At 40.5% G+C, this 26,872-nt stretch overlaps 3 protein-coding genes across 4 annotated transcripts in view; 2 read left to right on the top strand and 1 right to left on the bottom strand.

Moving 5' to 3' along the window:
• Window positions 1–3,529, top strand: part of myo1g (myosin IG) — a 419,914-nt gene extending 416,385 nt beyond the window's left edge. Inside the window, exon 23 of the transcript XR_013934045.1 lies at window positions 3,519–3,529. The gene's annotated coding sequence lies outside the window, so the exon portion shown is untranslated. The remainder of the gene's footprint in view (window positions 1–3,518) is intronic.
• A 56-nt stretch (window positions 3,530–3,585) lies between these two features.
• Window positions 3,586–7,722, top strand: meaf6 (MYST/Esa1-associated factor 6). 2 transcript variants are annotated; one of them, XM_080442181.1, is made up of 7 exons: window positions 3,604–3,825; window positions 4,934–5,049; window positions 5,177–5,264; window positions 5,379–5,424; window positions 5,561–5,750; window positions 7,152–7,185; window positions 7,282–7,722. In XM_080442181.1, exons 1-7 carry the CDS (start codon window positions 3,736–3,738, stop codon window positions 7,294–7,296), a joined length of 579 nt encoding a protein of 192 aa, XP_080298307.1. In that variant the 5' UTR covers window positions 3,604–3,735; the 3' UTR covers window positions 7,297–7,722. The 2 variants fall into 2 exon arrangements, with proteins under 2 accessions (XP_080298308.1, XP_080298307.1); XM_080442182.1 differs by lacking the exons at window positions 7,152–7,185; window positions 7,282–7,722 and adding an exon at window positions 6,360–7,107 and having other exon boundaries at window positions 3,586–3,825.
• Window positions 7,723–11,053: 3,331 nt separating this feature from the next.
• Window positions 11,054–26,582, bottom strand: LOC308095847 (four and a half LIM domains protein 3-like). Its single transcript, XM_080442960.1, has 6 exons — window positions 26,501–26,582; window positions 17,588–17,762; window positions 15,185–15,359; window positions 14,046–14,215; window positions 13,508–13,694; window positions 11,054–13,066 (listed from the first exon to the last, which is right to left on the bottom strand). The coding sequence occupies exons 2-6, from the start codon at window positions 17,741–17,743 to the stop codon at window positions 12,915–12,917; spliced, it is 840 nt and encodes a 279-aa protein (XP_080299086.1). The 5' UTR covers window positions 17,744–17,762; window positions 26,501–26,582; the 3' UTR covers window positions 11,054–12,914.
• Between the last annotated feature and the right edge of the window lie 290 nt (window positions 26,583–26,872).

Here is a 26,872-nt window from a genome sequence, read left to right as displayed (position 1 = left end):
ATATGTTCCTAGACTAATTCACTGAGTAAATACCTGGAAAATATCTAAACATGAACAGTTATTAATAGCACATAATAATAGCACAAAATAATAGTAATAATAATAATAATAATAATAATAATAATAATAATAATAAACTAGACAAAATCAATCACTGATATTTGATTGAATACAACCATCAATGTCTTGTAGCATAGAAAGTTTTGTTACCACAGCAGGCAAATACAATGGATCTTCAACTTATGTTACTATGACAACGTACAAAACAGACCAACAGATTTGGCCCTGAATCCAGTTTGCATTATCATTGTCCTTTAGCGCCACTCCGTGGCCAAGATGCAATTTGTTAATACTGCTTCAACCTGAACTGTCAGAGGAAGAGGCAAGGAAGGGATGATGATACAAGTAAGAGAAACTATTCTTTGACAACTCTCCAAAATACAAACAGTCAAATTCACTGCTCAACTAACCTGGCCTGTCCTGGACTCAATTTAATAATATAATAATAATAATAATAATAATAAACTTTATTTGTATAGCACCTTTCATGACATGAAATGCAGCTCAAAGTGCTTTACAGAGCAAGGATACAATTACAGTTAGAACCAATTTAACAATAAAGCAAACAAAAATAAAATAAAATAAAAGCAGTAAAATGCAGTAAAATGCAGTGGCCCTCGCCACTACACAACTACAACACAAATGGATATAACTTAAATGTAGTGGCCACTGTCCTCTACAACACAGCTAAAGAAATATCCACACTTCACACAATTGCCAATATTACGTGTGTACCTTGTGTACCTTAGTAATATATCTTCACACAATTGTCAATATTACACCTTAGTAATATATTTTCACTTAGTAATATTACACCTTAGTAATATATTTTCACCATGTTTACCACGTGTGGACTAGCCCAGGGGATCTGCTAACTTATCACATCCAAACCACACACCGTACACCCCTGAGAATGATATCGGGGTTATACAAGATATATAGAATAAACATAGACAAAAGGATCTGCCCTGGAGGGTCCACAACGTGTCGACGTGCTAAAAATAAAATAAAATAAAATAAAAGCAGTAAAATGCAGTAAAATGCAGTGGCCCTCGCCACAACACAACTACAACACACACAATTGCCAATATTACATGTGTACCTTGTGTACCTTAGTAATATATCTTCACACAATTGTCAATATTACACCTTAGTAATATATTTTCACTTAGTAATATTACACCTTAGTAATATATTTTCACCATGTTTACCACGTGTGGACTAGCCCAGGGGATCTGCTAACTTATCACATCCAAACCACACACCGTACACCCCTGAGAATGATATCGGGGTTATACAAGATATATAGAATAAACATAGACAAAAGGATCTGCCCTGGAGGGTCCACCACGTGTCGACGTGCCCCAGAGGATAATTCACTAAATCCTCCGGATGGAGTTATCAGACTCTTGTCTTTTAACTACCGTGACTTTCTCTTCCACTCACACAAAACAAAAGCAAAGGCATAAAACAACATTAAAATAGGGAATACAGTGAGGAATTAAAAATCAACCAAAGAATCAGCTAAAAGCAAGAGTGAAGTAATAGGTCTTGAGCTGTGCTTTAAAGCTATCGACAGAGGCTGCCTGTCTTAAGTGTAGTGGGAGTTTATTCCACACTGTCGGTCCGTAAAAGCAGAATGCTGCTTCACCGTATTTTTTATATGTCATTGTAGGCACCTCGAGCAGGTCAGCACTTGAAGACCTGAGGGCCCGGTTTGGAACATATCTCTCTAGGCAGTCGGAGAGGTAGGAAGGTGCCAGACCATTTAGAGCTTTATAAACTATTAAAAGAATTTTAAAATCAATCCTAAAAACAACCGGGAGCCAGTGTAGTGAAGCTAGAACTGGAGTGATATGTTCTCTCATCCTGGTTTTAGTTAAAATTCTGGCTGCCGCATTTTGAACAAGTTGTAATCTGTCAGTTGTTTTCTTTGGCAGGCCAGAGTAGAGTGCGTTGCAGTAATCAAGCCGAGAGAAAACAAAAGCGTGGATCAGCGTTTTTGCATCGTCTAACGACAGATAATCTCTAATTCGTGCAATATTTCTAAGATGAAAGAAAGCAATCTTGGTGACATGATTAATGTGTGTATTGAAATTCAATTCAGAATCGATAATCACCCCCAGGTTCTTTACTGTGGTGTTACTTTCTACAGCCAGGTTACCAAGTCTACTTGTTATTGATTCTCTCTGCTCACTGGAGCCAATTATGAGAACTTCTGTTTTATCCTCATTTAGCTTAAGAAAGTTCTCACTCATCCAGCATTTTATACTGGACAGACAGGTCAACAATGGGTCTAGAGCGCAGGGGTCGTCTGGAGCTACTGAAAGATACAGCTGGGTATCATCAGCATAGAAATGGAAGTTCACTCCGTGATCGGCGATGAGTTCTCCCAGCGGTAGTATATACAGGGAAAACAATAAGGGACCCAGAATTGAGCCCTGTGGAATACCAGAACAGATGTTGTGTTTGTCTGAGTCAAAGTTAGCTAGACTGACAAAATAGCTTCTGCCTGTTAGGTAAGAGTGAAACCAAGACAGGGCTGTTTATTTAAAGGTAGGGCAACAACTTTTGATATTTATTTATTACTAAATATTTAAACTAAAATTATATTAGTCCATATCTAAACAATGTCAGTTTCTGTTGGTAAGACTTCAAAAATCTGAATATATATGAAAATTAAAATTAAATAAACGTATTCAAAATAATTCGATAACTGGATCAAAGTTATATTTAAAAGTGAGTCTAAGAGCAATAAAGTATAACTTCCCTTAGCTCAGCTACAATCTCATTTGTTTTCTCTTAAGGCCAGTCCACACCAATGCAACTCCTTGCAACTGCAACTCCTTGCAAGTTGCAACCATTATTCCCAAATGGCAGTTGCAAGAAGTTGCATTGGTGTGGACTGGCCTGGCCTTTAAACACGTTTCCATTTTTCAATTTAGTGAGTTATATAGGCAATTTATATTGGCATGGCTGACTTAAAGAACTAGATCCTATCTTTTATATCTGGAAATCTAGAGTTGCAATACCAACCCTTGACAGCCCATACATCCAAACAGAAAAGTCCTATCAGATTGTATTAAACGCTTCCAAACTCCAATACTTAGACAAATAATCACCTGCACGGAATTTATTGACAGAAAGTAGCTCATAACATGTCTACTACGGTGGATTTTTTATGAAACAAAAACTTTGCAGATAGAAAGAGGATAATTCAAGCTTTCCGTACAGCTGCAATGTTGGTGAGTTTAACGTCGTTTAATACAATCAGATAGGACTTTTCTGTTTAGATGTATGGGCTGTCAAGGGTTGGTATTGCAACTCTAGATTCCAGATATTAAAAATAGAGAGTTGCTTGCGTCCACACACCAATGCAACTCCAACTCCTTGCAGCCATTATTCCCAAATGGTGTGGACTGGCCTTTAAACACATTTCCATTTTTCAATTTAGTGAGTTATATCGGTATTAATCTGAGTCAGAGAGAATGATCAACAGTCCGACTGATCCCAGAGACTCTATTGGAAAAAACGGGCAGTAGCTCCGCGGTTCACGCAACAACTCGGTAGGTGGCGCTACTGCACGACACGCGATCGCCGCCCGCCATAAAACACAACTAGAAGAATTGGCACCATCCGCGCCATTTGTTTAGTTTTTCCAAAGGGAGATTCATCATGGCGATGCACGCTAAGGTGACTCCTCCACAGATCCCCGACACCCGTCGGGAGCTCGCAGAGCTGGTGAAGAGGAAACAAGAGCTGGCTGTAAGTTACGACCCGCAAAGCGCTTGCATTTTGCAAACGTTAACGGTCTCCGTCAGACCATAAGTTGGAGCGTTTTTTCATCCGCACCACTAGGCCGCGCTGAATGCTAAGCTAACCGCAGCTAGCTGAGCTTCCGGTCTATGTGGCTGTATGGGCTAACGCTAGCTTGCTACCTTTTAGCTAGCACAACAAAGACAACATCGTATCGCATATAATGGCACTACACTTATTATTACTGTTATCATTATCCTTTTTATACACATGTAACTATGCTTAATTATATTCTTCTCCCCTCAGGGCTGGTGTGGGGTTGGGTGGGCAAATGTTAGGGTTTGTTTTGGTGTATTGTATTTTTTTTGTATAGTTTTTTTCTGTGTCTATGTCCTGTATTTGAAATATGTATAAAAACCCAATTTAAAAAATGACAATTAAGTGAGTACTGGGTGCTTGAGGACTTTGCTCTTGAAAGGACTGTTCCTGTGTTTTTTGGGAGGCCTTTCTCGGCTCATTCCCTGTTACATATTTTTACACCCATTTCTAACAACTCATTAAGGGCATTGTTGGCCCTAGAATGGCTGTGATATTACATACATTGAATGTGTTCCATATACACATACATACAGTATCACTCCCATGCCCTCCCTCCCTATTTAAATTTGTGGCGCTGCGTCTGTAGTCAGTGTACTCACCCAATAAAGAATTGCTGAGACTTGGGGAGTCAGCTACAGTCCTAGTTCCATATCCATTTGAAAGTTCTGGCAGAAAACTTGTGTTTAGTATAATATCTCCACTTCTCCACTATCCAACAGGGTCCGAAATGATTGCTGGACTGAACATAGTGTCATTAATGACCCCACACCAGTCGCAACACACATGTCAATTGTGTGCCCATATTATGTGCTCCTCAAGGAAGTTTTCATATGTGCAGTCAGTCCTGTATCTGCTATAATACGGTATTAATATTCTTTGCGGTCCTTTGATTTATGAGTGGACAAAATGTAATCAAATGGACCCAAAGTCCATTTGGTTACATCTGTACATTCTCAGAGTTACAGTTAACACTGGCAGATGCATTATTATTGGAACCTGTTTTGCTTAAATACTTCAGGAGACATTGGTGAACTTGGAAAGACAGATCTATGCATTCGAGGGCAGCTACCTAGAAGACACCCAGATGTATGGGAACATCATCAGAGGATGGGACAGATACCTCACCAACCAAAAGTAAGCACACCATGGCAGTATATGGTGTATTTATAAAGGAAAAGTCATGGAGTTTTACATTGGGGCCAGAATGGCAACCTTTGCTCGACTCACTTAATGCCGTTGTTTTGTTATACCTTCGTAATAGGAACTCCAACAGTAAGACGGACAGAAGAAATAGGAAATTCAAAGAGGCAGAGCGTTTGTTCAGCAAGTCGTCTGTCACGTCAGTTGCGGTGAGTGCCTCTCTCTCTCACTGCCCTTTTCAAAAATAATCACAGTATATTCAAGGTGAACAATTTTCACCCGATACAAAGTGAGAATACAGGACATTCTCTCTTGTTCAACAGGCGGTTTGTGCACTTGGCGGTATACCAGATCATATGAACGAAAAGCGTAAGTCACCAGATACCATGACTATACTAAAATGTACAGCATCAACAATTATTTTACCCTTTTTGTGGTGATAGACAACAGGATGAGGTGCTGAGTTTGTACTGTTTTTTTTGGGGGGCCGGGTGGACACCTTCAGGTGAGCCGGGCAGTGGGACAGAGAGTGACACCTCTCCGGACCTCCAGAACCAGGAGAATGAGCCCAGTCACGAGGACACAGAGGACGCAGACGGAACCCTGCAGGATCTGAAGCCACAGAAAGCTGCCTCGTCCTCCTCAAGCAGCCACCATGGCAACCACAAGAAGAGGAAGAACAAGAACAGACACAGGTTAGATGCAAATGAAAAGTATCAAAAAAGAATCATTGGGTTTAGTGGCTAAACATTAGGGTTATAAGTAGCTCCCACTTGTTCTTTAGAATGTACAGTATGCAGAGTAATCAGGAGCTATTCCATGGTACTGCAAGTTACTTTGCATTGGTCAACATATTCCCCTTTGTTATAGGGCATTATTTAATATGAATCCTATCATTCTATTGTGAGGAGGACGGGAATATCTGACATAACTCTTCCCAATGTGTTCTGCATGTCGAGAGTTCATACAAAGCTGGAAAAGGGTCACCAGCTCACATAAAAGAATGTGTTTTGACAAGAGAGGAAATTGGGAAGTGTTATGTCAGATTTTCATGTACTTGACAGAATGTGTTACATTTTGTCATTAAAGGTGTCCTTTGATGGAAAAAAAAATCTCCAATTCAGAGACCACAGTGTTGTTCTAAACAATGACAGATTTGCACAGCCTCATTTTATTTGTGACATAATATTCACACACTTCAGTCTGGACTGCAGTATTCATTTCTAAGTAGGACCTAACTTCTGATTGTTGTACTAACTACTGCTGCTCTTTTCCTTCCCCTAATGCTGACCCCTCCCCCCCAGTCCTTCTGCCATGTTTGATTATGACTTTGAGTAAGTCTGAAATTTTACTTCCTGCTCCCATGGTCTTAGCTGACTGCAAACCCCATCCTACTTTTCCACTGTCTCTGCCCTGCTCTTGTTCGCCGTCTGCTTCTGTTGACCTAGAGTTTTTCAAGTTTAAAGGTCTTTACACACTGGGGGCGTGATGAATAAATAATGTGAAAATTGTATTTCACATAAACTATTTTTATATTGTTTAGTTGATGCCTCAAAAATTGCATCACTTTATAGTAGATAATATTCTCTTTCTTTGGAGATGTACTCATGACATAAATAGTTCAAAAAAATATATTTTTGGGCGAATCAATCGCATGAATAAAACTCCCACGGTGTGTAGGGACCTTAAGAGTAGTAGTTACTCTGTCATACTGCATGTTCAACACTTCATTTGTGAGCCATAATTATTATATATAACACATCAGCATGCAACTCTCTAGATGCTATTAGATAGTTCATATGTAATACTGGAGTATCAACACATCTTCAAGTTTCGACCTCAGATTAATTCCAAAAGCTCAAGTTGTCCTATTCTTAGCTGGTTAAAAAAACTCTAGTGCTATTAACATGATTGGTGAGGCTACAGATTACGTACATACAAAAAGAAACAGGTGTTCTTGTTATGGTCTGGACACTGTTAGCATCTGTCCCTGCAGCAGTACTGCTTTTCGGCCATGGCTACGTTGAGCAACAAAAGAAACGAAAGATTTTAATTTGGTACGATATCTAATTTAAACCTGTTTGGTTCTCTTGTAGGTTTGACATGAAAGTAAACAAGAAACCAAGAGCTGTAAGTTGAGTTCTTCATTTCTTACTGTGCATCATTTTGGCCTCTACTGTGCTGGATTTATTTTCTTTTATTAAAATCATGCCGCCTCTGCCACAGGACTATTCAACTTAATAAAGAAGATGCCTCCGTGATTATAGACCTGAACACCTGGACAACAGAGGAGGCCTATGGTCACAGTTTCTGGACTTTGTACACCTTTGTTGGTTGTCATATTTCTGCCTGTACCATGTAAATTGACATTCCCCTTTGCTAACTTTTGGATACATTTGTGTTTATGCTTCTTTTTTTTTTACCTTCCTTTTAAAAGATGAATGGTCTTGCATGTTACTACAGGCCCAGCCTAGTAACACCACATTGTATAGTGTTTAAAACATATTTATTATGTAACTGTCATGTTTCCCCATTGTAACAAAAGATTTGTCTTGACATTTGTTTTTTGTAAGTAATAGTACTGTAGATCATTATTATTGCCCCAGCTTTTATTTCAAGACTTATTTAGCATAACATTGTAATAAAACAACAAACTTTTTGATTATTTGTTCAAAGTGAAACCCAAGTCTTTAAATATTAATTAAGGGTATTATAAATTGTGGTCTTGGTAATTACAACAGCCTATGGCAAGAGAGAGAGGTCATAGCTTGGATAATATTGGCATTTCCTTCCCTTCCCCGTCTGACTGTAATTACTGCCTTAAACCAGCGTTGCTTCTTGTATAACCCTGTCATGTGCAGTTGGAGGCCAGTTAACTTTGATGAGGCTTTGAACAAATTCTTGGATGTCTCCCGAGTTTCTACCCTTATTTACTTTACTCTGTAATTTCCTCATCAATTGTTGTGAGATCATGGAATTATTTGGTACTGTTTTTACACAGATTGTTTTTAAAGTCCAAATATGATCAGAGTGTTTACATACTAACATAATGAAATTGTTATTGCGTTCCTTTGTGACAGTTCTCACAGTGTGAGTTTAGTTTATGAAAATAGTAACCACTTGAGTGAAGAGCGACTGTTGCTCAAGATTGTATGGCAACCCCATGTTGTTTACACAGTGTTGCCTGCTTTTCATCAGTCAGGGCAGTCTTCCGTTTGGCATTTAGTCATGTGAGAGATATTCAATTCCTTTATGCTGCTGATTTATTCTTGTTCAGTAAAATGGTGTTATTAAGGACTAGACATAAGTACTGTTCTTTGGGTGTTGTCACCATGAAATACCTAAACCTATCACTAGGTGGCGCTAAAATGTTAACCGCCTAGCTACACTATTAACAGAACAATGTCACTTTTAGTCTAGTTACGCTTTTCTGAAGGTAACCTAAAATCTACTACAGTTTCTGTTGCTAACCAAAATGGGTTGGAGACATCTCTGATCTCAAGGCTTGAAAAAAATCTTTTGAGCCTTGAGGTAAAATTTAAGATTTTGCTCTTGTTAAATACTCCCTTCTGTAATTTGTCAAGCTCAGAACAACTCAGAAGCTGTAGTAGCTCCTACATTATTAAAGCCGAGAACTGTCTAAAAGGATCTTGCTGGGATGAAGAAAGACACCCTGGTAAAGCGGAACTGCTGACAAACGAGATGATGGAGGGACTGTCTGGGAGACGTCCATCCTTGGAATGCATTCCTCGGTTTTATGCTTTTCTCTGCCACACCATTTTAGAGTCACATTTCATTTGGAATGTATGACACAATTACTGTGTTTTATTTTTCCTCCATCCCAACTGCTCAGTGTCTACCATGCATATTCCTGTCATCTTTTTTTTTGTGGGGACACAGTTGAGTATTTTGCTCTCAATATGAACTGCAGTCTTTACCTGGAGAGGGCTCTTAATGTATGATTATATGCTGTACTTTAATACAGGGTTCCTAAGACATGCTGGACATTTTTCTTTTCTTAACCACAGACTGTGTCACAGTATTTTTTTTTTATCCCCACCCTGTCTCCTCCCATGTGCAGTTAAACCATCCAACTCTAAAAGAGAGAAAGGTTCAGACTAGGTTACGTTAGAGTCCATGACTCGCTTACCAGTCACAGTTTACAATGTGCCCCGAGGATGATCAGGATGGAAACTTGTTTTATGTTCACACTAGATAGCATTCCAGTTGTAATCTGTGTGTGTGTGTGTGTGTGTGTGTGTAATAATGACTAATGAGGCATGACTGTGCACACAGTATGTATTATGGGGTACCAGCCAATCCTTGTTTAATTTCCAGACAGTTCAGGAAATTAACTGAAAATCATGAACAAGACTCATGGAAACATTGGATGCCACAAAGACTTCCTGTACCTGAACTCAAGTGCCTGTAACCACAATTACTTTTAAGTAGTTATTTAATATTTATGAGCAGGGATGGCTATTTCACAAACCTACCAATTGGCTATAGTACTTATTGGTGCTAATTGTGTCCTCATGAGCCAAAAATGGAATGGGAGTTAATGGATATATTAAGTGTTTACATTCATTTCAAACTAGCACCTAAAACAGCAGAGAGATAAATGGCATCACGTGACGCAAAGCCCTCTTCAGTCAGGCTTGTGGGTGGTCACTGTTGTGAGTCTCTGATTGCTTTAACAGCTTCCACTAGTAGAATTCTGTTGAATGTGGTTCTTGGAAGCTTTAGTTACCCAAAGAACCAGGGTTTAGGGCTGGGTGGATTACTTTATTACTGTAATCCATTATTACATATTGATTTCCTGCACACATTTGTGATTGCTATTGTTAGTTATGGGCAGCTATTTCACTTGAGTGTTCTAGTGGTATCTCAAAGCACCCTATACAGTAAAATCTTCAGTGTTCATTTATTGATTCATAACTGAGTGCAATGTACAAATGTATTCAAATGGACTATTATGGGTCCATTTGGTTACATTTGTACATTCTCAGAGTTAAATTAACCCTGAGGATGTTACTGTGTAACATTGAAGGATGTGAGTGACTGTGAATTGTTTGTGGGTGAGAAGGAAAGCTTGCATATGGGCATAAGTGTGGTTCACCCCTCACCAGGGCTTTTGCTGGTATGCAGCCTATATAGTCTTATGCCTTCCTGTGGCAAGCCAAGTCTGAAGAGGGCTCAGACTGGGTATTGCATGGTAGATAGTAGTGGTATTTCATCTTTTGTCCACGTAGGTGCGTGTTAGTAGTGTAAGGTTTATTAATCCAATCACAAAAACTAAAACGGGAGGTAAAGACCTGAGGCTCAGTGTGTTTTTGATGGTGACCTCAGCTCTCAGATGCAGCCAATACACTTGGCCCTTTTCTCAGACGCCAATTACAAGCAGTCAGAGCCAAACCCCCATACATACACCATCCAGCCTGGAACACTGAGAAGTGTGGCTTGTGTCTAACAGAGCATCAAATGTACAACTCAAACTGACAGTGTATTCCAGTTTACAGCACTTTGAATGTCCATCACAATGTATAACCTAGATTAATTACTATTTCAAGATATGTGCTGTATATATTTCATTTATGCCCTTGCATAAATGCATGTTTGTGTTCAACCTCATAATTTCCTGTTTTTAGTTAACTGTAATCTGGTTACTGATATTTATACAATGACTTCAAATGTCAGTAGTCACAAATCTGTACATACATTAAGTTTTTGTAATGTTGTGCATTTACAATAATCTTGCTATCACACCCAACCCTGACAATGTGAAATCATGAATGTTTGCCACAGAGATTCACTCTTCTCCTGGCTTCTCAAGCCTGTCTCCTCCTCCTCCTCCTGGGACCAAACATGATCTTTTAAATCTTGGACAACAAGGTCAAACATATTTCAGGAAGAGTCATGGGAAAAGCCAGAACTGAACAACAGCACAACATGGCCTTTTATTTTTCACGATCAAGGGTTGATCTTGTGATAAGATCTTAGTGGGATACAGAGAAGTAAGCAAGCAGTCTAACACTGTAGACACAGAGAGGAACAACAAACGGAACCTGTCATTAAACACACGATTAGAATGCGCTACTCTGTGATAGTTCAAGATAAGCATGACAGCCAACGTCCCATTTTAAAAGAGGAGGGTAAACCAAGTGGCTTGGATCGAGTTCAGCAGTCATCTATTTAGTGTCAGCACTTGTCAATCCCAGCTGTGTCTAGCCTACTTTTAAATACAGAGGCTCTGGCTGGCCCCTTCATTTTCCCCTCCTTCAGACTGATGTGTATGGTTCACACAAAGTCCCTAATTTCAAAAATGCTGTTTTGCGTCCCGCTGACCCTGCCGCAAATGTTGCTTTTCTCTTTAGCTCAGAATATTTTACTTTTTGTGGATCAAGCTATTACTGTCTGAAGTAATGAAATAGTTGTGCTTTTTTATATAGCATTTTATAATATTAAGTCCAGGTGTGGGTTAATTCAATAAGCATCTGAAAAACTACATACAGTACAGAATGTAGAACTTTTGGTAAATCTTGCCAGTTTGTCAAATCAACATTGATGTTAATGGTCTTTCTGCTCATTTGCTATGACGTGGACACCTCAATAGTACAGACCCTGTATAAACACAATCACATCAGGTCAACACAGGGGTTCAGAACTGTAAATATTTATGGGGATTATGTAAGTTATAATAAGGGGAAGGTCTGCTAGGGACTACCCACTGAAAGATTCCAGAAGCCGCAACTGTTTTGAAGAGAAGTAGAGAGGGCTCTTAGAACAGAAGGCTTTTTCTAAGTAATGCTTTTCCATTTTTTTGGGAGTCCTATATAAGGATGTTGAATATCAGATTATTTCTGTTCTTCTGATTTTCTGTGTTATTTGTTCCACCGTGGATGAGAGATTTGAACCATATGACATCTTGTGTCTGTTAGCAAAAGCATCGCAATGCATGTCATTGTACAGTCAAAACAATTCTTATAAAAATATATCCACCAAAGTGTTGAAACATTGCTGCTTTTTAATTTAGTGTTGGTAAAGATAATGGTGTTAAGCAGTGCATTGTGCATTTTTCAGTCTTTGATTAAAGTATGCCATTTGTCATTGCTTATATTATAGCTATGAATATTGCATAGGGTTATATATCATTGCTTGTTACTGTGGCAGCCATGCTAGAAGTCCCTAAGCATACATACGTAAGCATCATCAACACTGAAACTACAATACTTTTTTCAAATGCTGTAAAGTACAAGCTCACACAAAACCTGTATGTCTCAAACAAATACTACATACAGTCTCTGGAATAAAGGACATTTTAGATTTTAAGAAGATTCCCTGCCAACAAGGAAGTTATAATGTATCCAGCACTTACTGGATACATTATTAACTGCATGCATGAAAGAGGAACTTATCATATGACTAGATATTTAAGGACAATACAAACCTTTTTCAACACTGATTATAGAAAATGTAAAAAATATATTTGCTAAGCATAGCTGATTTATGGTATGTGTCTCTTTTGTGCAAAATATACTGTACATTACAAAATAAAGGAAACAAAGCTGTCAGACATTATTACACATCATTTCTGCAGAATTTATACATACATTTCAATGTGCTTTAGATTGACCAGAGAAGCAGAGTTTATGCAAATACTGAAATAAAACATTGGCTTGGTTTATACTGTGGGTGGGTTTAGTCGAATGTGGTGTTCATCTGCAAGGCTGAGGTTAAGATGTTTTCTGTTTGTGTCAGCAAAACCAAGAGCATACAGTACATAGTCTTCACACAATACTGAAGTATGAATATTTGACTGGTCGGGCTGAATTGATTTTACAGACGGAAGCAGTAGGCGGTCATTCGTCATTGTTGCAGTCTGTACACAGAATCTGGTCTCGGTCGGGGAAGAAGCCAGCGCCCACCAACGACACGGAGCAGCGTGAGCATTTGAAGCATGGCTGATGCCACTGCTTGTCCTCAAAAGAAATGTATTTCCCATCTCCAAATCCTGAGAGGAATCAATTCCATGTGGTTAACAACAAGGAACTAAATTAACCACTCACTCATTATTATTACACAGGTGATGGATGAGAAAGTGCATAAACACATTACTCAACTTATACGCAACACTTAGCCAGCTGGTAATAAAAGCAGAGAAGAACTGCCAGTTTTTTTTGTGTACCTGAAAATATTGGCATTCACGTCATAGCTGTGGGCAATACCACGGCATGCATGTCCTCGCTCTGGCATGCAATGCCTCTTTGCCAAGGCTAGTAAAAACTGCCAAGATGGAGAGGCTCATTATATTGATAACGTTCTCAACTTACTCTCACCCTTTCTTTATCTTCATTTATATCAATAATACCGTAGCTGGGAACACGCCACCGGGCTGTTTTAAAAGACAAACTTTAGAAACAGACAGTGCTTCTCTACAGCATAGCTCACTAACCTGTGATTGCTGTGTTGCAACCAGCACACTTTTGGGCATAAAGGTTGCTGAAGCACTTGACACAATAAGGGCTGTCCCCCTGGGAGGTGAAGGGCTGGCCTGCCAGTTGGATCTTGCAGCCCGTGCACACAAAACACTCTTTATGCCATGTTTCATCCTTGTAAGTCACACCACCTTTGGCCAGAGCCTGTTGAACATGGACACATGATTATCAATGAATTGACACAGCTTTCTGACTTATTAGCAAACAACCAAAATAATACAAAATGTGTAAACTTTTTTGGCTAACATCCACAAGCAAGAACCAAGGGAGGTTTAACCACACAAGCCCATCGCATGAATAGCTAAAATAGCAGATCACAACGCGCCGCACTGTGACATGATGCATTGTGAGCTTGATCGGCTATTTTCATACGTTTGGGGAACCCTAATACATATATTATTATAATTTCTTAAATGTTGATTTGAAAATGATTTTGTCTGACATAGACAAAATAGGGACACCAGGGTTACAGTGGTTAAGGCAGGCCTGTTTCACCTTTTTGCAGTGGCTGCATCGAGGGGCAAACCTGCCCTCATAGCAAGGCACACAGTAGTAGTCATCTTTATCTGGGATGAAGGACTGGGCACCGATGGGCTTTTCACAGCCATGACAAACAAAACAGTCCTCATGCCATGTGGAGCCTCCATACTCTAGCTTCCTCGAGCCTGTGATGAGAAGAAAAGAAAGTGAAGGGAGAACAACAGAAGAAGAAGGCAACTTGAGATTAACGTGTTGAAACAGCCAAAGGTGATGATTCAATGGACTAACCTGTTTTCATACAGTACAACCTTTACACACCTTACAATTACTTCAGCTTACCTTGAATAAAACCTCATCAGCACTGACATGCCATGACAAATCAATCCACAAGCATACTTGATTGCACAACACCATTATGCAACTCATATTTAACGGTTTTCACCACGTTATAGGTGGTTGTTATTTTAATCGCATGAATGTGAGAGTGTGCAGTCTGGTTAATACCTCTCCAAATACACACACTATTGCAAAGGCTAACAAAAGTCAGGAGCCAGTCGTGCCTATGAAAATGGACGTCCAATAATCTTTTAATCACTGCCCCTGTTTTTATGAGCTTTGGGAATTGAGACCCAGCCAAAATGGGGATGGGGCCTGGAAAGTGCAATTCATTGCATTTTGGAGAGGAACAAGTAGGCAGTGTAGTGTTTAACTAAACCTTGCTAAAATAAGACTGCCCTTGGTTCACAAAAAGGTCTGGTGAGTTATAACACCCCGCCCTGACCACAATCCTGGCTAATTCACAGTCATTTGACACCAGTGGTGCAGCAGCATGTCGTCATAATAATATTATGCCCAGGGCTGAAAAGATCCACCGGTGGGCATTTTCTTAGTCTGAGTAAGAAAACAATCACGCATCGTCACATCTAAGCTGCCACACCCTCAACAACAAAAAGCCATTAGCCTCTTAGTCCACGCCACAGCTGGGTGTGACAGCGCTCGATACTCGTCTACGCTTGAATGGTGGCTGACTGTGAAAGAGTCATTACGCATGATTTTGCCCCTAAGGAGGAGGTGGTGGTAAGATGAGAAGAAAAAAAACATTCGGGACAAAGTTGAACCGTGACGAGGCCCATGTCCTTTGCGTGTCTCTCTACCTGGCATGACAGTCTTGTCACAGGCCACGCATTTGGAGGAGAACTCGTTACAATAGCAGTCGTTGCAGACCAGCGCGTCATCCTGGCTGGTGAAAGGCTCATCTGCCAGACAGCGATCACAGCGGAAACAACGGAAGCAATGCTCGTGGTAGTGCCTGTCTTCATAGAACAACTCCTAGAGGAGAGGAGAGGAGGAGAGAAATGACATTAACATTGAGAGGTGTCTCATATTGAAATACTTTGTGTTTTTCTACACTAAGTGTATGTGAAAACAGTAATAATAATAATAATAATAAACTTTATTTGTATAGCACCTTTCATGACATGAAATGCAGCTCAAAGTGCTTTACAGAGCAAGAATACAATTACAGTTAGAACCAATTTAACAATAAAGCAAACAAAAATAAAATAAAATAAAATAAAAGCAAAGGCATAAAACAACATTAAAATAGGCAATACAGTGAGGAATTAAAAATCAACGAAAGAATCAGCTAAAAGCAAGAGTGAAGAAATAGGTCTTGAGCTGTGCTTTAAAGCTATCGACAGAGGCTGCCTGTCTTAAGTGTAATGGGAGTTTATTCCACACTGTCGGTCCGTAAAAGCAGAATGCTGCTTCACCGTATTTTTTTTATGTCATTGTAGGCACCTCGAGCAGGTCAGCACTTGAAGACATGAGGGCCCGGTTTGGAACATATCTCTCTAGGCAGTCAGAGATGTAGGAAGGTGCCAGAACACTTAGAGCTTTATAAACTATTAAAATAATTTTAAAATCAATCCTAAAAAAAGTAGTGGTTATTAAGGTTTCATCACTTTAATAACTTTCATATTCATGTGTTGGAACAACTCCCAGTCTGATATTCTTAAACAGCTGCTTGAGTTCCAGTTCAGCTCCAGTTCAAGCAAGCGTTTTGAAAAATGGTGTCACTGAATTGTGGGTGAGGAAAAACAAAATGACTTATATTTAACGTGTGGGTTTCTACAGAAACAATTGAGCGTGGGGACAGAGAAAGATGGGTTCTGGAGGAGGGGAAGCCAAAGCAAACAGCAGCTTTATTCATTGCCAGACCATCATAGGGAGTCCATAATAAAGCCTTATTTCTACTTTGTCGTACAATGGTGTCACGTGCCAAAAATAGCAGATCTACAAGTTCACAACATGTTGCGATGCAAAGCGCTGTGAGCTTGTAGATGGCTCTTTTTGCCACGTGACATGGACTGGAGTAGGATGAATAAAGCATAACACTCCAGCTGTTTGTTTTCATTTTAAACTGACCAAAACACCCGGAGCAGTGCAAGGGAAGTTCAGACATTGTGGTATTTAGCACACAAAAATACAAGAATTATGATTTCTAAAAACTCCAGCTGTTCTACAGAAGTCACTGAAACTGAACACGGGACAACTAAGTCAGCCAGACACATGCAGGTACACACATGCAAAAATGTAGTAAAACCTTGTGTATGACATTATCAAGATACACAAAATTACAGTACACACACCTGCTTGCTTATCACACTTTGGGCGACATTACATTGACTTCCAATCCATAACCCCTTAACACAAGCATAACTAATGTAACCCTTACCCTAATCTTAACTCTAACATATACATGCCTAACTTTAACCCTTTCCGGATACATACCTAACCTTAAAGGAGAATTTTGGACTAAGGTTTTCTTACCTTTTCTATGACGTTATGATATCTTAGGATGAATGGTACAATAGAAAAAATTCATAACTCCATCCCGGGTCCGCCACAGCTTAAAACGTGTGCGGATAGGCCTTGCGTTAGATCACATATTTTAATTGCTTTTTTTTTTTTTTTTGGATCTGACGTTCATAGTGACAGAACACTGTCCCCAAAAAAAAAACAGAAGTCTCGCTAGACGAGATTGAAATCTCAAGATTTCAATCTCGTCTAGCGAGACTTGGGGATTTTTTTTTTTTTTTAATTTTGCATAGTGTTCTGTCACTATGAACGTCAGATCTCACAGAAAAAAAAAAATAATCTCCTTTAACCCTAACAGATTGTAAGGGCTGTGTATGAGAGCTTTGTAGGTGTAGTGGCAGACCCAAAGATAGGGTAGCTGCAGTCCACCCCAGTTTGAGTCAAATCAAACTGGGGTGACCAATTTTGTACTCAATTTGACAATCCCCAATAAACTGGTTTAATGCCCAACATTAGTCAGAAGCACGCACACGCATGCACACGCACACACACACAAGCGCGCACACGCACACACACACACACACGCGCACGCACGCACGCACACACACACACACACACACACACACACACACACACACACACACACACACACACACACACACACACACACACACACACACACACACACACACACACACATAGATATATATATTAGATATATAGATATTTTAGCTTACCCTGGTATTATGTGCAATGAGTTCTTTACATTCCTGACAGGTGTTGGCATATAGGCGGTCATAGCAGGGGATGCAATGAGGCTTCTCATCCACCTGGATGTATTTACGTCCATACAGGGACTCGTTGCAGTTTGTGCAGTCAAAACGGTCACTCATGTTGCCCTATACACAGGTCCTGGAACAGAGAAATCACAGCCACGGTTTTAGTCTTTACTAGAACATCCTGACACAGGGAGAGTGGGTACATAGTGAAATTCTTAGAGTTAATGTAACCAATTGAACCCTATATACTTTGTTGACCAGAGTCCCCCAGGGGTCTATCCTTGCCCGCCTCCACTCTCTACACCAAACCTCCTTGCCGAAAGTAGGAGATCTACATTCTCACAGCACGTTGCAAAACGCAATGTGTTGTGAGCTTGTGGATTGGCTATTTTTTTAGGAATGTTTCCTATTGTGACATAGTATATGGATGCAAATGGTTAACTCAGAGTTACAAATGGATACATTAACACTGAGGATTTTACTGTAAGTAAACTGGAAAGAGAGGGAGAGAGAATGTATTCTGAGAGGCATGGAAATTGTATGGTTACAAATGTTCCACATAGTACATAAAACTGATTTAACCACTGAGAATGGAGAAAGGGCTGAGCAAATGTCTGTTCCAATAACTTATGGCCAGTTCCTGAGTAAATTAGTAAAGTAATGAAATGGCTGCTTCTCCCATTTCATCATTCCTCATCAACAAGTGAAAGCGTTTAACGTTTCTCCCTCTCTCTCTGCCACATTGTTTGAAGGAAACCCCCCGTGGCAGTTTGGCATTGGAAAAGAAACACTAAACAATATTAATTGTTGGAAGCAGCAATGAAAGAGCCGTCTCTATTTCAAAGCCTTTCTGTTTACGAGTGTGCATATGTGAGTGTGAGTGTGAGTGTGAGTGTGAGTGTGAGTGTGAGTGTGAGTGTGAGTGTGAGTGTGAGTGTGAGTGTGCGTGTGCGTGTGCGTGTGCGTGTGCATGAGTGGGGGGGCTTCATCCCTGTTAAGGGACAGACCACTAGCTTTAATCATGTTATTCCTAAAGTCTAGGTCAAACCTTTCAATCCATTTGATCTTTGATGCCATCAAAGAACACACAGCAGTCCCACTACGATGAATGGGCCTTAGATGGACAATGGTCCATCTCAGGCCCTCTTGAGAGAATATTTGTGCTGCATCAACCCTAGCATCGCTTTTCTGGGGCAAACATTCAGCAATGCGTCACGTTGTGAGCTTGTAGATTGGCTATTTTCTGTGAAGATATTTAGTGTAGAGCAGGGGGGGAAAACAGGAGCGGGCCTAGTATAGACCCCTGGGTGACTCTGGTCAAGTATAGAAGGTTTATTTAAGTGGTTGACCCAACACTGCTCTATGTGTCTCTGTGTATTGTATCTGTCTGATCCAAAAGATATAACAACGTTTTCACTATCACCAACAATGCTCAATATTTGACATCATGAATGATGTAAAGAATCACAGGTTCATAAGACTTAGTTCTATGGTACCGACGTTTTTTTTTTTTTTTTTTTTTTTTTTTTATCCCGCGATTTTTGTAACCCATATTTTTCACCCGGTGCCAATTTCCTAAGTGATCCTGGGCGCTACACCAAACCTACACCAGCACTACACCAGTCCCCCACAGTAGGGAGGCCAGGGCCGAGCTCATGCTTCCTTCAGGCATGAGAGCCAACTGACCTTCTTGTCACCTGACAGGGGGGAGTTTTCCTGGTTGGACGTAGCGCGTGGAAGGAACACGTTATTCCAACCAGTTCCCTTCCCCTCCATCAGGCGCCCCGGCTGTCATGGGGGAGGCGGTATAGCGACCAGGATTACTACATGTTTTTGTGAGGGTATTAACTACCCTAGGAGACACGGGGAGATCATGCAAACTCCACACAGAGTAGGCCCTTTCGCCAACCCCACCTAGGGTATGGGCGCTGATGACTCGGAGGAGAAGACACGCCCCCAGCGCCCACATCGTCCCCGGCGGGAATCGAACCCAGGACCTTCTAGCTGTGAGGCGACAGCCGACGTTTTAAGAATAACTGTGGACTGTTGAATAAGAAAACCTGTGGAACAACACCCTGGGAAATATTGCCAATTTCATTTATGAATGGCATGATTCACAGTTTGGCGGCGACAGAGGAAGTATGAATGGAAATATTCCTGAAAATGCTCTAGCTGTAGAGAGCTAGTATCATCATAACATTGACTGTTTCTAAACCCAGTGGGGAGCTAGAGTATGTGACCCCAGTTCTGATTCATGACAAATATAGATAAAGGCGATGAGTAAGGAAATTAAGTGTGGCTGGCCGTGCTTCTTGGGTTGAGGATATTGAGAGCACGGGGTTTAAAGCCTAATTTATTCTTCATTGTCCGACCATGTCATTCACTGAAAATCTGTCAGCAAGCAACGTGGCCGTGGGATGAAGTACAAATGAGTCTTAGGACTAGCATGGCATGAACACAGAAGTTCTCCAGAGCATGGGTATCGCATGGTCAAGAAAACAATGTCAGGAATATGGCATGCACAAAGACTCTTAAGCCTGGGACGTAAATGTTTCTCTTGGACGGGAATTTTGTTTATCCACCCCCCCCCCCCCCCCACTCTCCTGGGCACAGAAAGTGTTTGTCATGCTTCCAAAATGTCAAAAAAAAAGAAAAAGGTTGGGAGGGGGGGTGAGGTGGGATCAACAAAGTCCAGCTGAGAATAGCGTGGTTTTGATGTTGGAGTGAAATCCCCCTGGGGACGATAAAGGCCTCAGCCCCCACTTAACAGAAGATGACGCCATGGACCCCATTTCAAACCAGTGACTGAACCCAGGCAGAAACCATTGCTCATAATGAAGCCCACTTCTCAGAAAAACAATTAAACACAGCGCCCTGTGGTTTAATATAAAGCAGAGGGTGGTAAGAAACAAACATTGCTCACGAAAGGCCCCTGCGTTCCACAGAGCTGATTTCTTTTTTTTTCCTTTTTTACAGGTCATTGTGCTTAATGTTCTGGAACCTCCAACTATTTGCCTCTGGTCCATTTAGAAGACAGTTTGAGAGTCACTCAGGGGCCAAAATTCCATGTTTGACTGCATGCTATCAGACTTCCTGTTTCAAATGTCCAAATATGAAATACTTAATCCTGCAAATTCAGGTAAACACACAAAAGACACACTCTACACTCATGTTCTCAAGACTACGCAGACCCAACTCTATTTCCTTAACTATCTCAATGATTACTAACTTGCCGGCAAAGTCAGCGAATCATTGGACATTCCACCGCGTCCTCCCTGCTGATAACAGGGCTGCCTCCGGTTAAATGGATCTGTGCTAGCAAGGTCAAACAGACATAAGCAAACTCCAAACAGAAACAAAACATAACATCCATGTCTGTTTTGTGTCCGTTTACTGTCTGGTAGTGGTGATGAGGGGGATCAGCCTGACTTCCCCTCCAAATGCCTATGGCAGCTGGGCTTCTATTCTAGTCCATATATCGCAAAAACAATGAAAGCTGTGATACAACAATGGTTTTCCTTCCGGACACAGTCCTCTTTCATTCTGTGTTTTTTGTTCCTTTTCCTGAGGCACAACATCTGTAAATACATTCTGCGGCCTTTAGTTGTCCCTATTCAGAATACAATCAAAATTAATCTAATTTATCTAATTTTCACACTTCTTTTAAGAGCATTTTGGTCACAACAATATTAAGGACCAAATATCCTACCTACCGGAAACACAGTGCAAGCCATAACTGCCCGCAAAAAAGCTGTCCTGTTTACAACTTCCTTTACTGATTTAGAGAAAGCCTTGGGGTTAGAAATGTCCTTTTAAACTATACTAGCTGGAGTCCGTAATGAAGTCATGAAGAGTTTGTTTTTGAAGTTCAAAGGATCTCCCGACATTTAGTCTGTAGTAGACTGGATAACTCAGTTTGGAGTGTAGAGGACTTTTATTAGGTTCATGCTAAGTGTTGACACAAACTAGGCAGCAGTATATTTTTGGAGCCAGTGATGGTTCCACATCTTTCTCCAGGTGACTGTGACTGCATCCACTAATTACAATATACCCCCCCACACACACACACACACACACACACACACACACACACACACACACACACACACACACACACACACACACACACACACACACACACACACACACACACACACACACACACACACACACACACACTTCTTCCTGAGAGGTTAAACCAAACAGACATCCATCCTGTGTGAGTGTTCTCTCTCGGCTAGCACACTATCTGACAGCGAGTCCACAGCTCACAATGACAAGCAGACACTTTGCATTCTTCTCTGATATATTGTCCATCCCGGTGAAAGATTAACTGGAGTCACTTGGCTGAGAATGCTTTGCATCACGAGCCAAATGGCAACACTCTCCCATGATCGGCCACCAGGCCGCCTGCCTCTTGTCCCTTCAAGGCTTCATGCCGATGGTGTTGTCTCCTAAACGACCTGACAGTTCATTTGGACCCCGAGCCAGGGGTGTGTGAGCTATGTGAGTGCTGTATGGTGTCGCTGTTTATCTTCCCAACGGGGGGGATTAAGACTGTGTCCTAAGGTTTACAAACCAGAATGTTCCATGATGAAAACCACTGTTGCACGCAGTAAGGGTCTCTGCATCCACGGAACAATTAAATGGGTAAGTGTTAAAAGCGTCATATCCACAGATTCATACAGCTACAGTGCAGAACCTACAGTAACTTACATTCCACAGGCTTCTAGCACCTGTCCCAGCAGCACACTTCTCCACTCATGTTTAAAGGGAGGCTTCTTGACATTTAACCTTTCAAATGTGATACTGCTTGAACTTACAATCACAGCTTTGTTCAATACAGTAACAACCAGAGAAGGAACACGGGGACTATGCTGGGAAAAGGAAAAGCGGGTGTTACTCAGTTACCACCCCACAATCTTGTTTATTTTCCACAAAACAGTTTATGTAGCTTAAATGACCCCATGACCTTAGAACAATTCTCATATTGTGTGACACACCCTTGTTCCATGAACAGAATTACAGTATTGGTAGGCACACACAGTGCTACAGTATGATCAGCTTGTTATAAAGAGGGCTGCTATATCAAGCATGGGGTAAAGGTCTACATTTTGGTTGGGGCCATAAATTATGACAGAGAAAAAGAATACAAGACTAGCCCCCAGCCGTGAGGGGACTGTGCTCTCTTTTATCCCTGTACAAAGACACCCAATGTGCAGTGACTTCCTGTAGAATCACAAGGGCCCTTTCAACAGCACGCACACAATTTAAAAAAAGAACAAGCATTTTGCATTTTGTTGTATGTTCCAGCCTAGGCAAGATGTTCTGAAACACAAAGTTTTCAGTATACGGTACATCATTTTGGTAAGCTGGATACCGAACAAGGCCAACTCTCCTTGACCAATGTGCCACGGTCACTTCAACCGATTGAGACAAGAGTTGGCTTGTGCCAGGGCAGAAATGTCAATGGAGGAATGTGTTCAAATCCCTTGCTCTTCAGGTCAATGTAACTCTTGACAGCCAGCATGTAGAGGACATGTGTGAAAACTACCAGAGAACTGCAGAAATGCAGGATTCAATCCCCCCAATTTATATGTGAGTTCTGAGAGCACACTTTCAGGGGTAAGCTTGAAATACTCTTGGTGAACAAACAGAGGTACACTGACTTGCCATGCGCCACTGACATATACCAAATGTCGGTCAAGCATCACCATTGCTGCCATCAAAGGCAGTCAAGCATCGCAGAGGACGGCGAGTGTTAATACCACAGCTTTCCACACTTCAACCCTAATGTGCTGCCAAAGACTTCAATTGCAACGAGTATCATAGACTATGTTCCTCGTGGAGAACTAGGTAGGCTGCAGCAACAAAGGTCCCGGGGACCCTGAGCCTCACCTCTGGTCAACAAACACCAGCCCACTGTCAGGGAACATACTCTGTCAGGGAAACACACGCAACAATTACTCTTTTATACTTGTTGAACAAAAGAAAATATTCTGAAGCTTCAAAACAAACAAACAAACAATTTAAACCAAAAAATTGTGAAAAGAAAATGTTGGCCAATGTTTCAGGAATATTAATCTTGCTTCAAAGAAGCAGTTTCAAATCGAGAAAATCACTGAGTTAAAAAAAAAAAAAAAAAAAAAATAACTTTCCAAATCCATTTGAGTGACATTGCTTATGACAACAGGGAACAGGCTATGTTATATTTGGACACTTGGTTGGTTCAGTAACATAAATACACAGTTGGTCTAGTCAGCATCTATTATCCAAACCAAATATACATGTAAACATATTTTCCCATCAGCAGTTGGAAGTGGTGTGTCTTGATGTCTTGGGTGTTAATATGAGCTGTTTGTTTTCTATGTGGAACAGCTCTTCTGTGGCCTCCTGCATCTGTTTCATGTTTGCTGATCTGATTTATTTGTCTTTGATTTGGAGTAACATACTCATGTTCGAGAAGCACACAATGTCTGGGGTTTCCTGAAAAACTGGGCTTTGAGTCGTCATTCATGGCAATGGAGAAAGATCAATAATACCAATTGAAGGTAGAATCTAAAATTGTTCAATGCCAAACTGCACCATTAGGTCAGATCATTGTGGCAGACCAGTTCAGGAGGAGAGAACTGTTTTTGGAGTTCAAAATAGCCTATGTATAGGTGACCAGACTGCAGCATGTGTATTATATAGATACACTTTATTCAAAATTGAATATTTTGAATAAAGCATAATATTCCCAAAGGATAGTATACCGATCAGAGATTTCACTAACTTTCTCACCAACATAATCACCACAGGTTTCCATTGTTGACTCTCTTGTGGATTGAGAATGGGACAAACTGGTGATGTTAGGGGTTCTTGGACAGTCAGGAACTAATGTCCCCTCGACTGTCTGATCCTGTACCATCCAGTCAGTGGGCAACACACAATCCATCTCCTTTAGCTGTTATCTGGCTCAATTCCAGTGGTTGTATACAGGCCCAACCTTCGCCAACAAGAAGAATTTCAGAAGAATGTGCGTGTGGTCAAAACGTGGCAAAATCATGTGGTTTCAACACTGAGACGAAAAAAGCAAACAAATGCATTTTTCTTCCACCCTCTGTTTTCTAAAAGGAAAGAAAAAACTCAACTCAAAATTCCTTTCAGGAGAAAAAAAAGACAGGGGATTTTGTTTTTCCGCAAAAGCCTTTCTGATGATAAAGCAGGGGAGAATACATGCTGAACTCAATTGCTTAAATGGCCTTACAATGTGTTTATTTAACCCAAATGGATTTGAGTGCGATGATGCTATGTGTTTGTGTTGTTGGTGAACACTTGGAAACTATTTAACTTGGTGCGAATTGGGTGTTGAGTCTGTGGAACAAATATCCCTGTAGGCTGAAGCAGACAACATGCAACATGACATCATTGTGACTCAAGACGATATGACTGAATGGCTCATTGACATGGTCCTGACTCCTAGACACACAAAATTTGCCATTGTATAACATGCTAATAAACATATAATATAATATTAAATCACTGCCCTCTGACTAACCATAATATCTAACCCCTAATGCCAAATGTAGGCTCCCTCATACGACGGTGTCACACAAGGAAAATAGCCGATCTACAAGCGTACAAACGCATTGCGCATACTGCATGGTGTGAGGTTGTAGATCTGCTATTTTCGACACCGTCCTAAGACGAAGGCAAGCATAGCCCTAAACCAGGCTTAACCTTTATCAATGTGTCATATTTCAAGCATCTCATTCAGGGCTATAAATCCAGACTTGTTAACAGAGAGGGGTCAATTCCTCAATGGTCACCTTGTTTTTCAGTCCATAAATCCTAGTTAAAAGAAAAAAGAGGTCCCCAGCCCTTATTGTGGTCTTGGATATCAGTTACACACAGAGTCCTGTTCAGGCCCCCTGTCTGTTTTTTTACTACCCAATATTAACGGTTTCCTCATTTTCCAGAGGGAAACACTGTATCCTCTTGTGAACTGAAGTGCATCCTGTCTTTTTTTCCCTTTAAAAAAAAAAAGAATCCTCTCTTGAGCAGAGCTTTTGGACGAGACAAAAGTCTACCAATACCTTCACCTTTTGGCTTCTGTAGGCTAATTACACATAAATAACAGTAGACAGACATAGTATGACATTTTCAGTTCAATTGCTACAGTAAAGGGTTTGAGTTTGACTGAGTTTGTCCAACAATTCATCAAGCAAGTAAAGGGGAAGATGATTTAACACATTTTAAGAAACGGTGACAGTGATTTGACGTTTCAGAATGAATGCTGAACCGGTTATGTGTCTCATTGTGTCAGAGCGAGTTGCACATAATGGTAATATGTACAATATTCCTAGACATGTCAATCTCATCCTCACACAGCCTTTGTGGGTCTTTCTTTTTAAATGTTGTACATCTTATAAGTTATAACCCTTGTATAAACATAGGATATATGTAAATACAGTAACTAAGTACATTTACTCAAGTACTGTACTTGAGCACAATTTTTTTTGTTTGAAAACTTTAGTTACTGTAGTTACTTTGTAGATTTGGATTATTATTACAAAACATACATTAACCACTTTAGCCCTATACATTTTGGCCATTTGAAAATAACTGATCTACGCATTGTGAGCTTGTAGATCTGTTTTAATAGATTTTATACATATGATAGGCTACCTTGTGAAACGGGACATTCTGCATAATGAGTAGCCTACTTTCTACTTTTGGTACTATAAGTACAATTTGATACTTTTGTACTTTTACTCAAGTAACTTTTAGTTGTAACATTATTTTTTCTACATTGCAGTATTGATACTTTTTCTTAAGTAAGAAATTCCAGTACTTTTTCCACCACTGGTAAATAGAAAACAACTTACCGGTGTTTATTTAAATGATCGTATCCCCTGAGGCTCTCGGCGTGGAGATCAGTCTCTTGACAACCTTCTCTGTAGATGAACTCCTGACAAATGATGGGTTTGGAGCTGATTGCAGCTTCGTGCGTAAATGCAGCCAAACCCACGCATTCAAACCCCGCCTCCTCTCTCTGTCGGTCCCTCCTCCTCCTCCACCGACACCTTAGTAAGAACTGGTTCTCAACCTTTTTCATTTCAAGGGCCCCCCAGTTGAGGATCAGCGGTGGAAAAAGTAGTCAAATGTTTTTACTTAAGTAAAAGTATCAATACCGCAATGTAGAAATACTCTGTTACAAGTAAAAGTCCGGAATTCAAAATGTACAAGTACAAAAGCATT

The sequence above is a fragment of the Gymnoscopelus braueri genome (genome assembly GCF_963280865.1).
Source record: "Gymnoscopelus braueri genome assembly, chromosome: 11".
Taxonomy (NCBI): Eukaryota; Metazoa; Chordata; class Actinopteri; order Myctophiformes; family Myctophidae; genus Gymnoscopelus; species Gymnoscopelus braueri.
Note: the sequence above shows the minus strand (reverse complement) of the source record. Positions and strands in the feature narration are given on the sequence as shown.

Bases quoted from the DNA above. Each gene is read 5' to 3' on its own strand.
- meaf6 (XM_080442181.1), top strand. From the start codon at position 3,736: ATGGCGATGCACGCTAAGGTGACTCCTCCACAGATCCCCGACACCCGT. The intron at 5,050-5,176 runs GTAAGCACACCA...CCTTCGTAATAG, and splicing joins AGATACCTCACCAACCAAAA to GAACTCCAACAGTAAGACGG. The intron at 5,425-5,560 runs GTAAGTCACCAG...GGACACCTTCAG, and splicing joins AGATCATATGAACGAAAAGC to GTGAGCCGGGCAGTGGGACA.
- LOC308095847 (XM_080442960.1), bottom strand. From the start codon at position 17,743: ATGAGTGACCGTTTTGACTGCACAAACTGCAACGAGTCCCTGTATGGA. The intron at 13,695-14,045 runs GTGAAACAGGCC...CATGTTCAACAG, and splicing joins GATGCAGCCACTGCAAAAAG to GCTCTGGCCAAAGGTGGTGT. The intron at 13,067-13,507 runs GTTAGTGAGCTA...GATTCCTCTCAG, and splicing joins TTGCAACACAGCAATCACAG to GATTTGGAGATGGGAAATAC.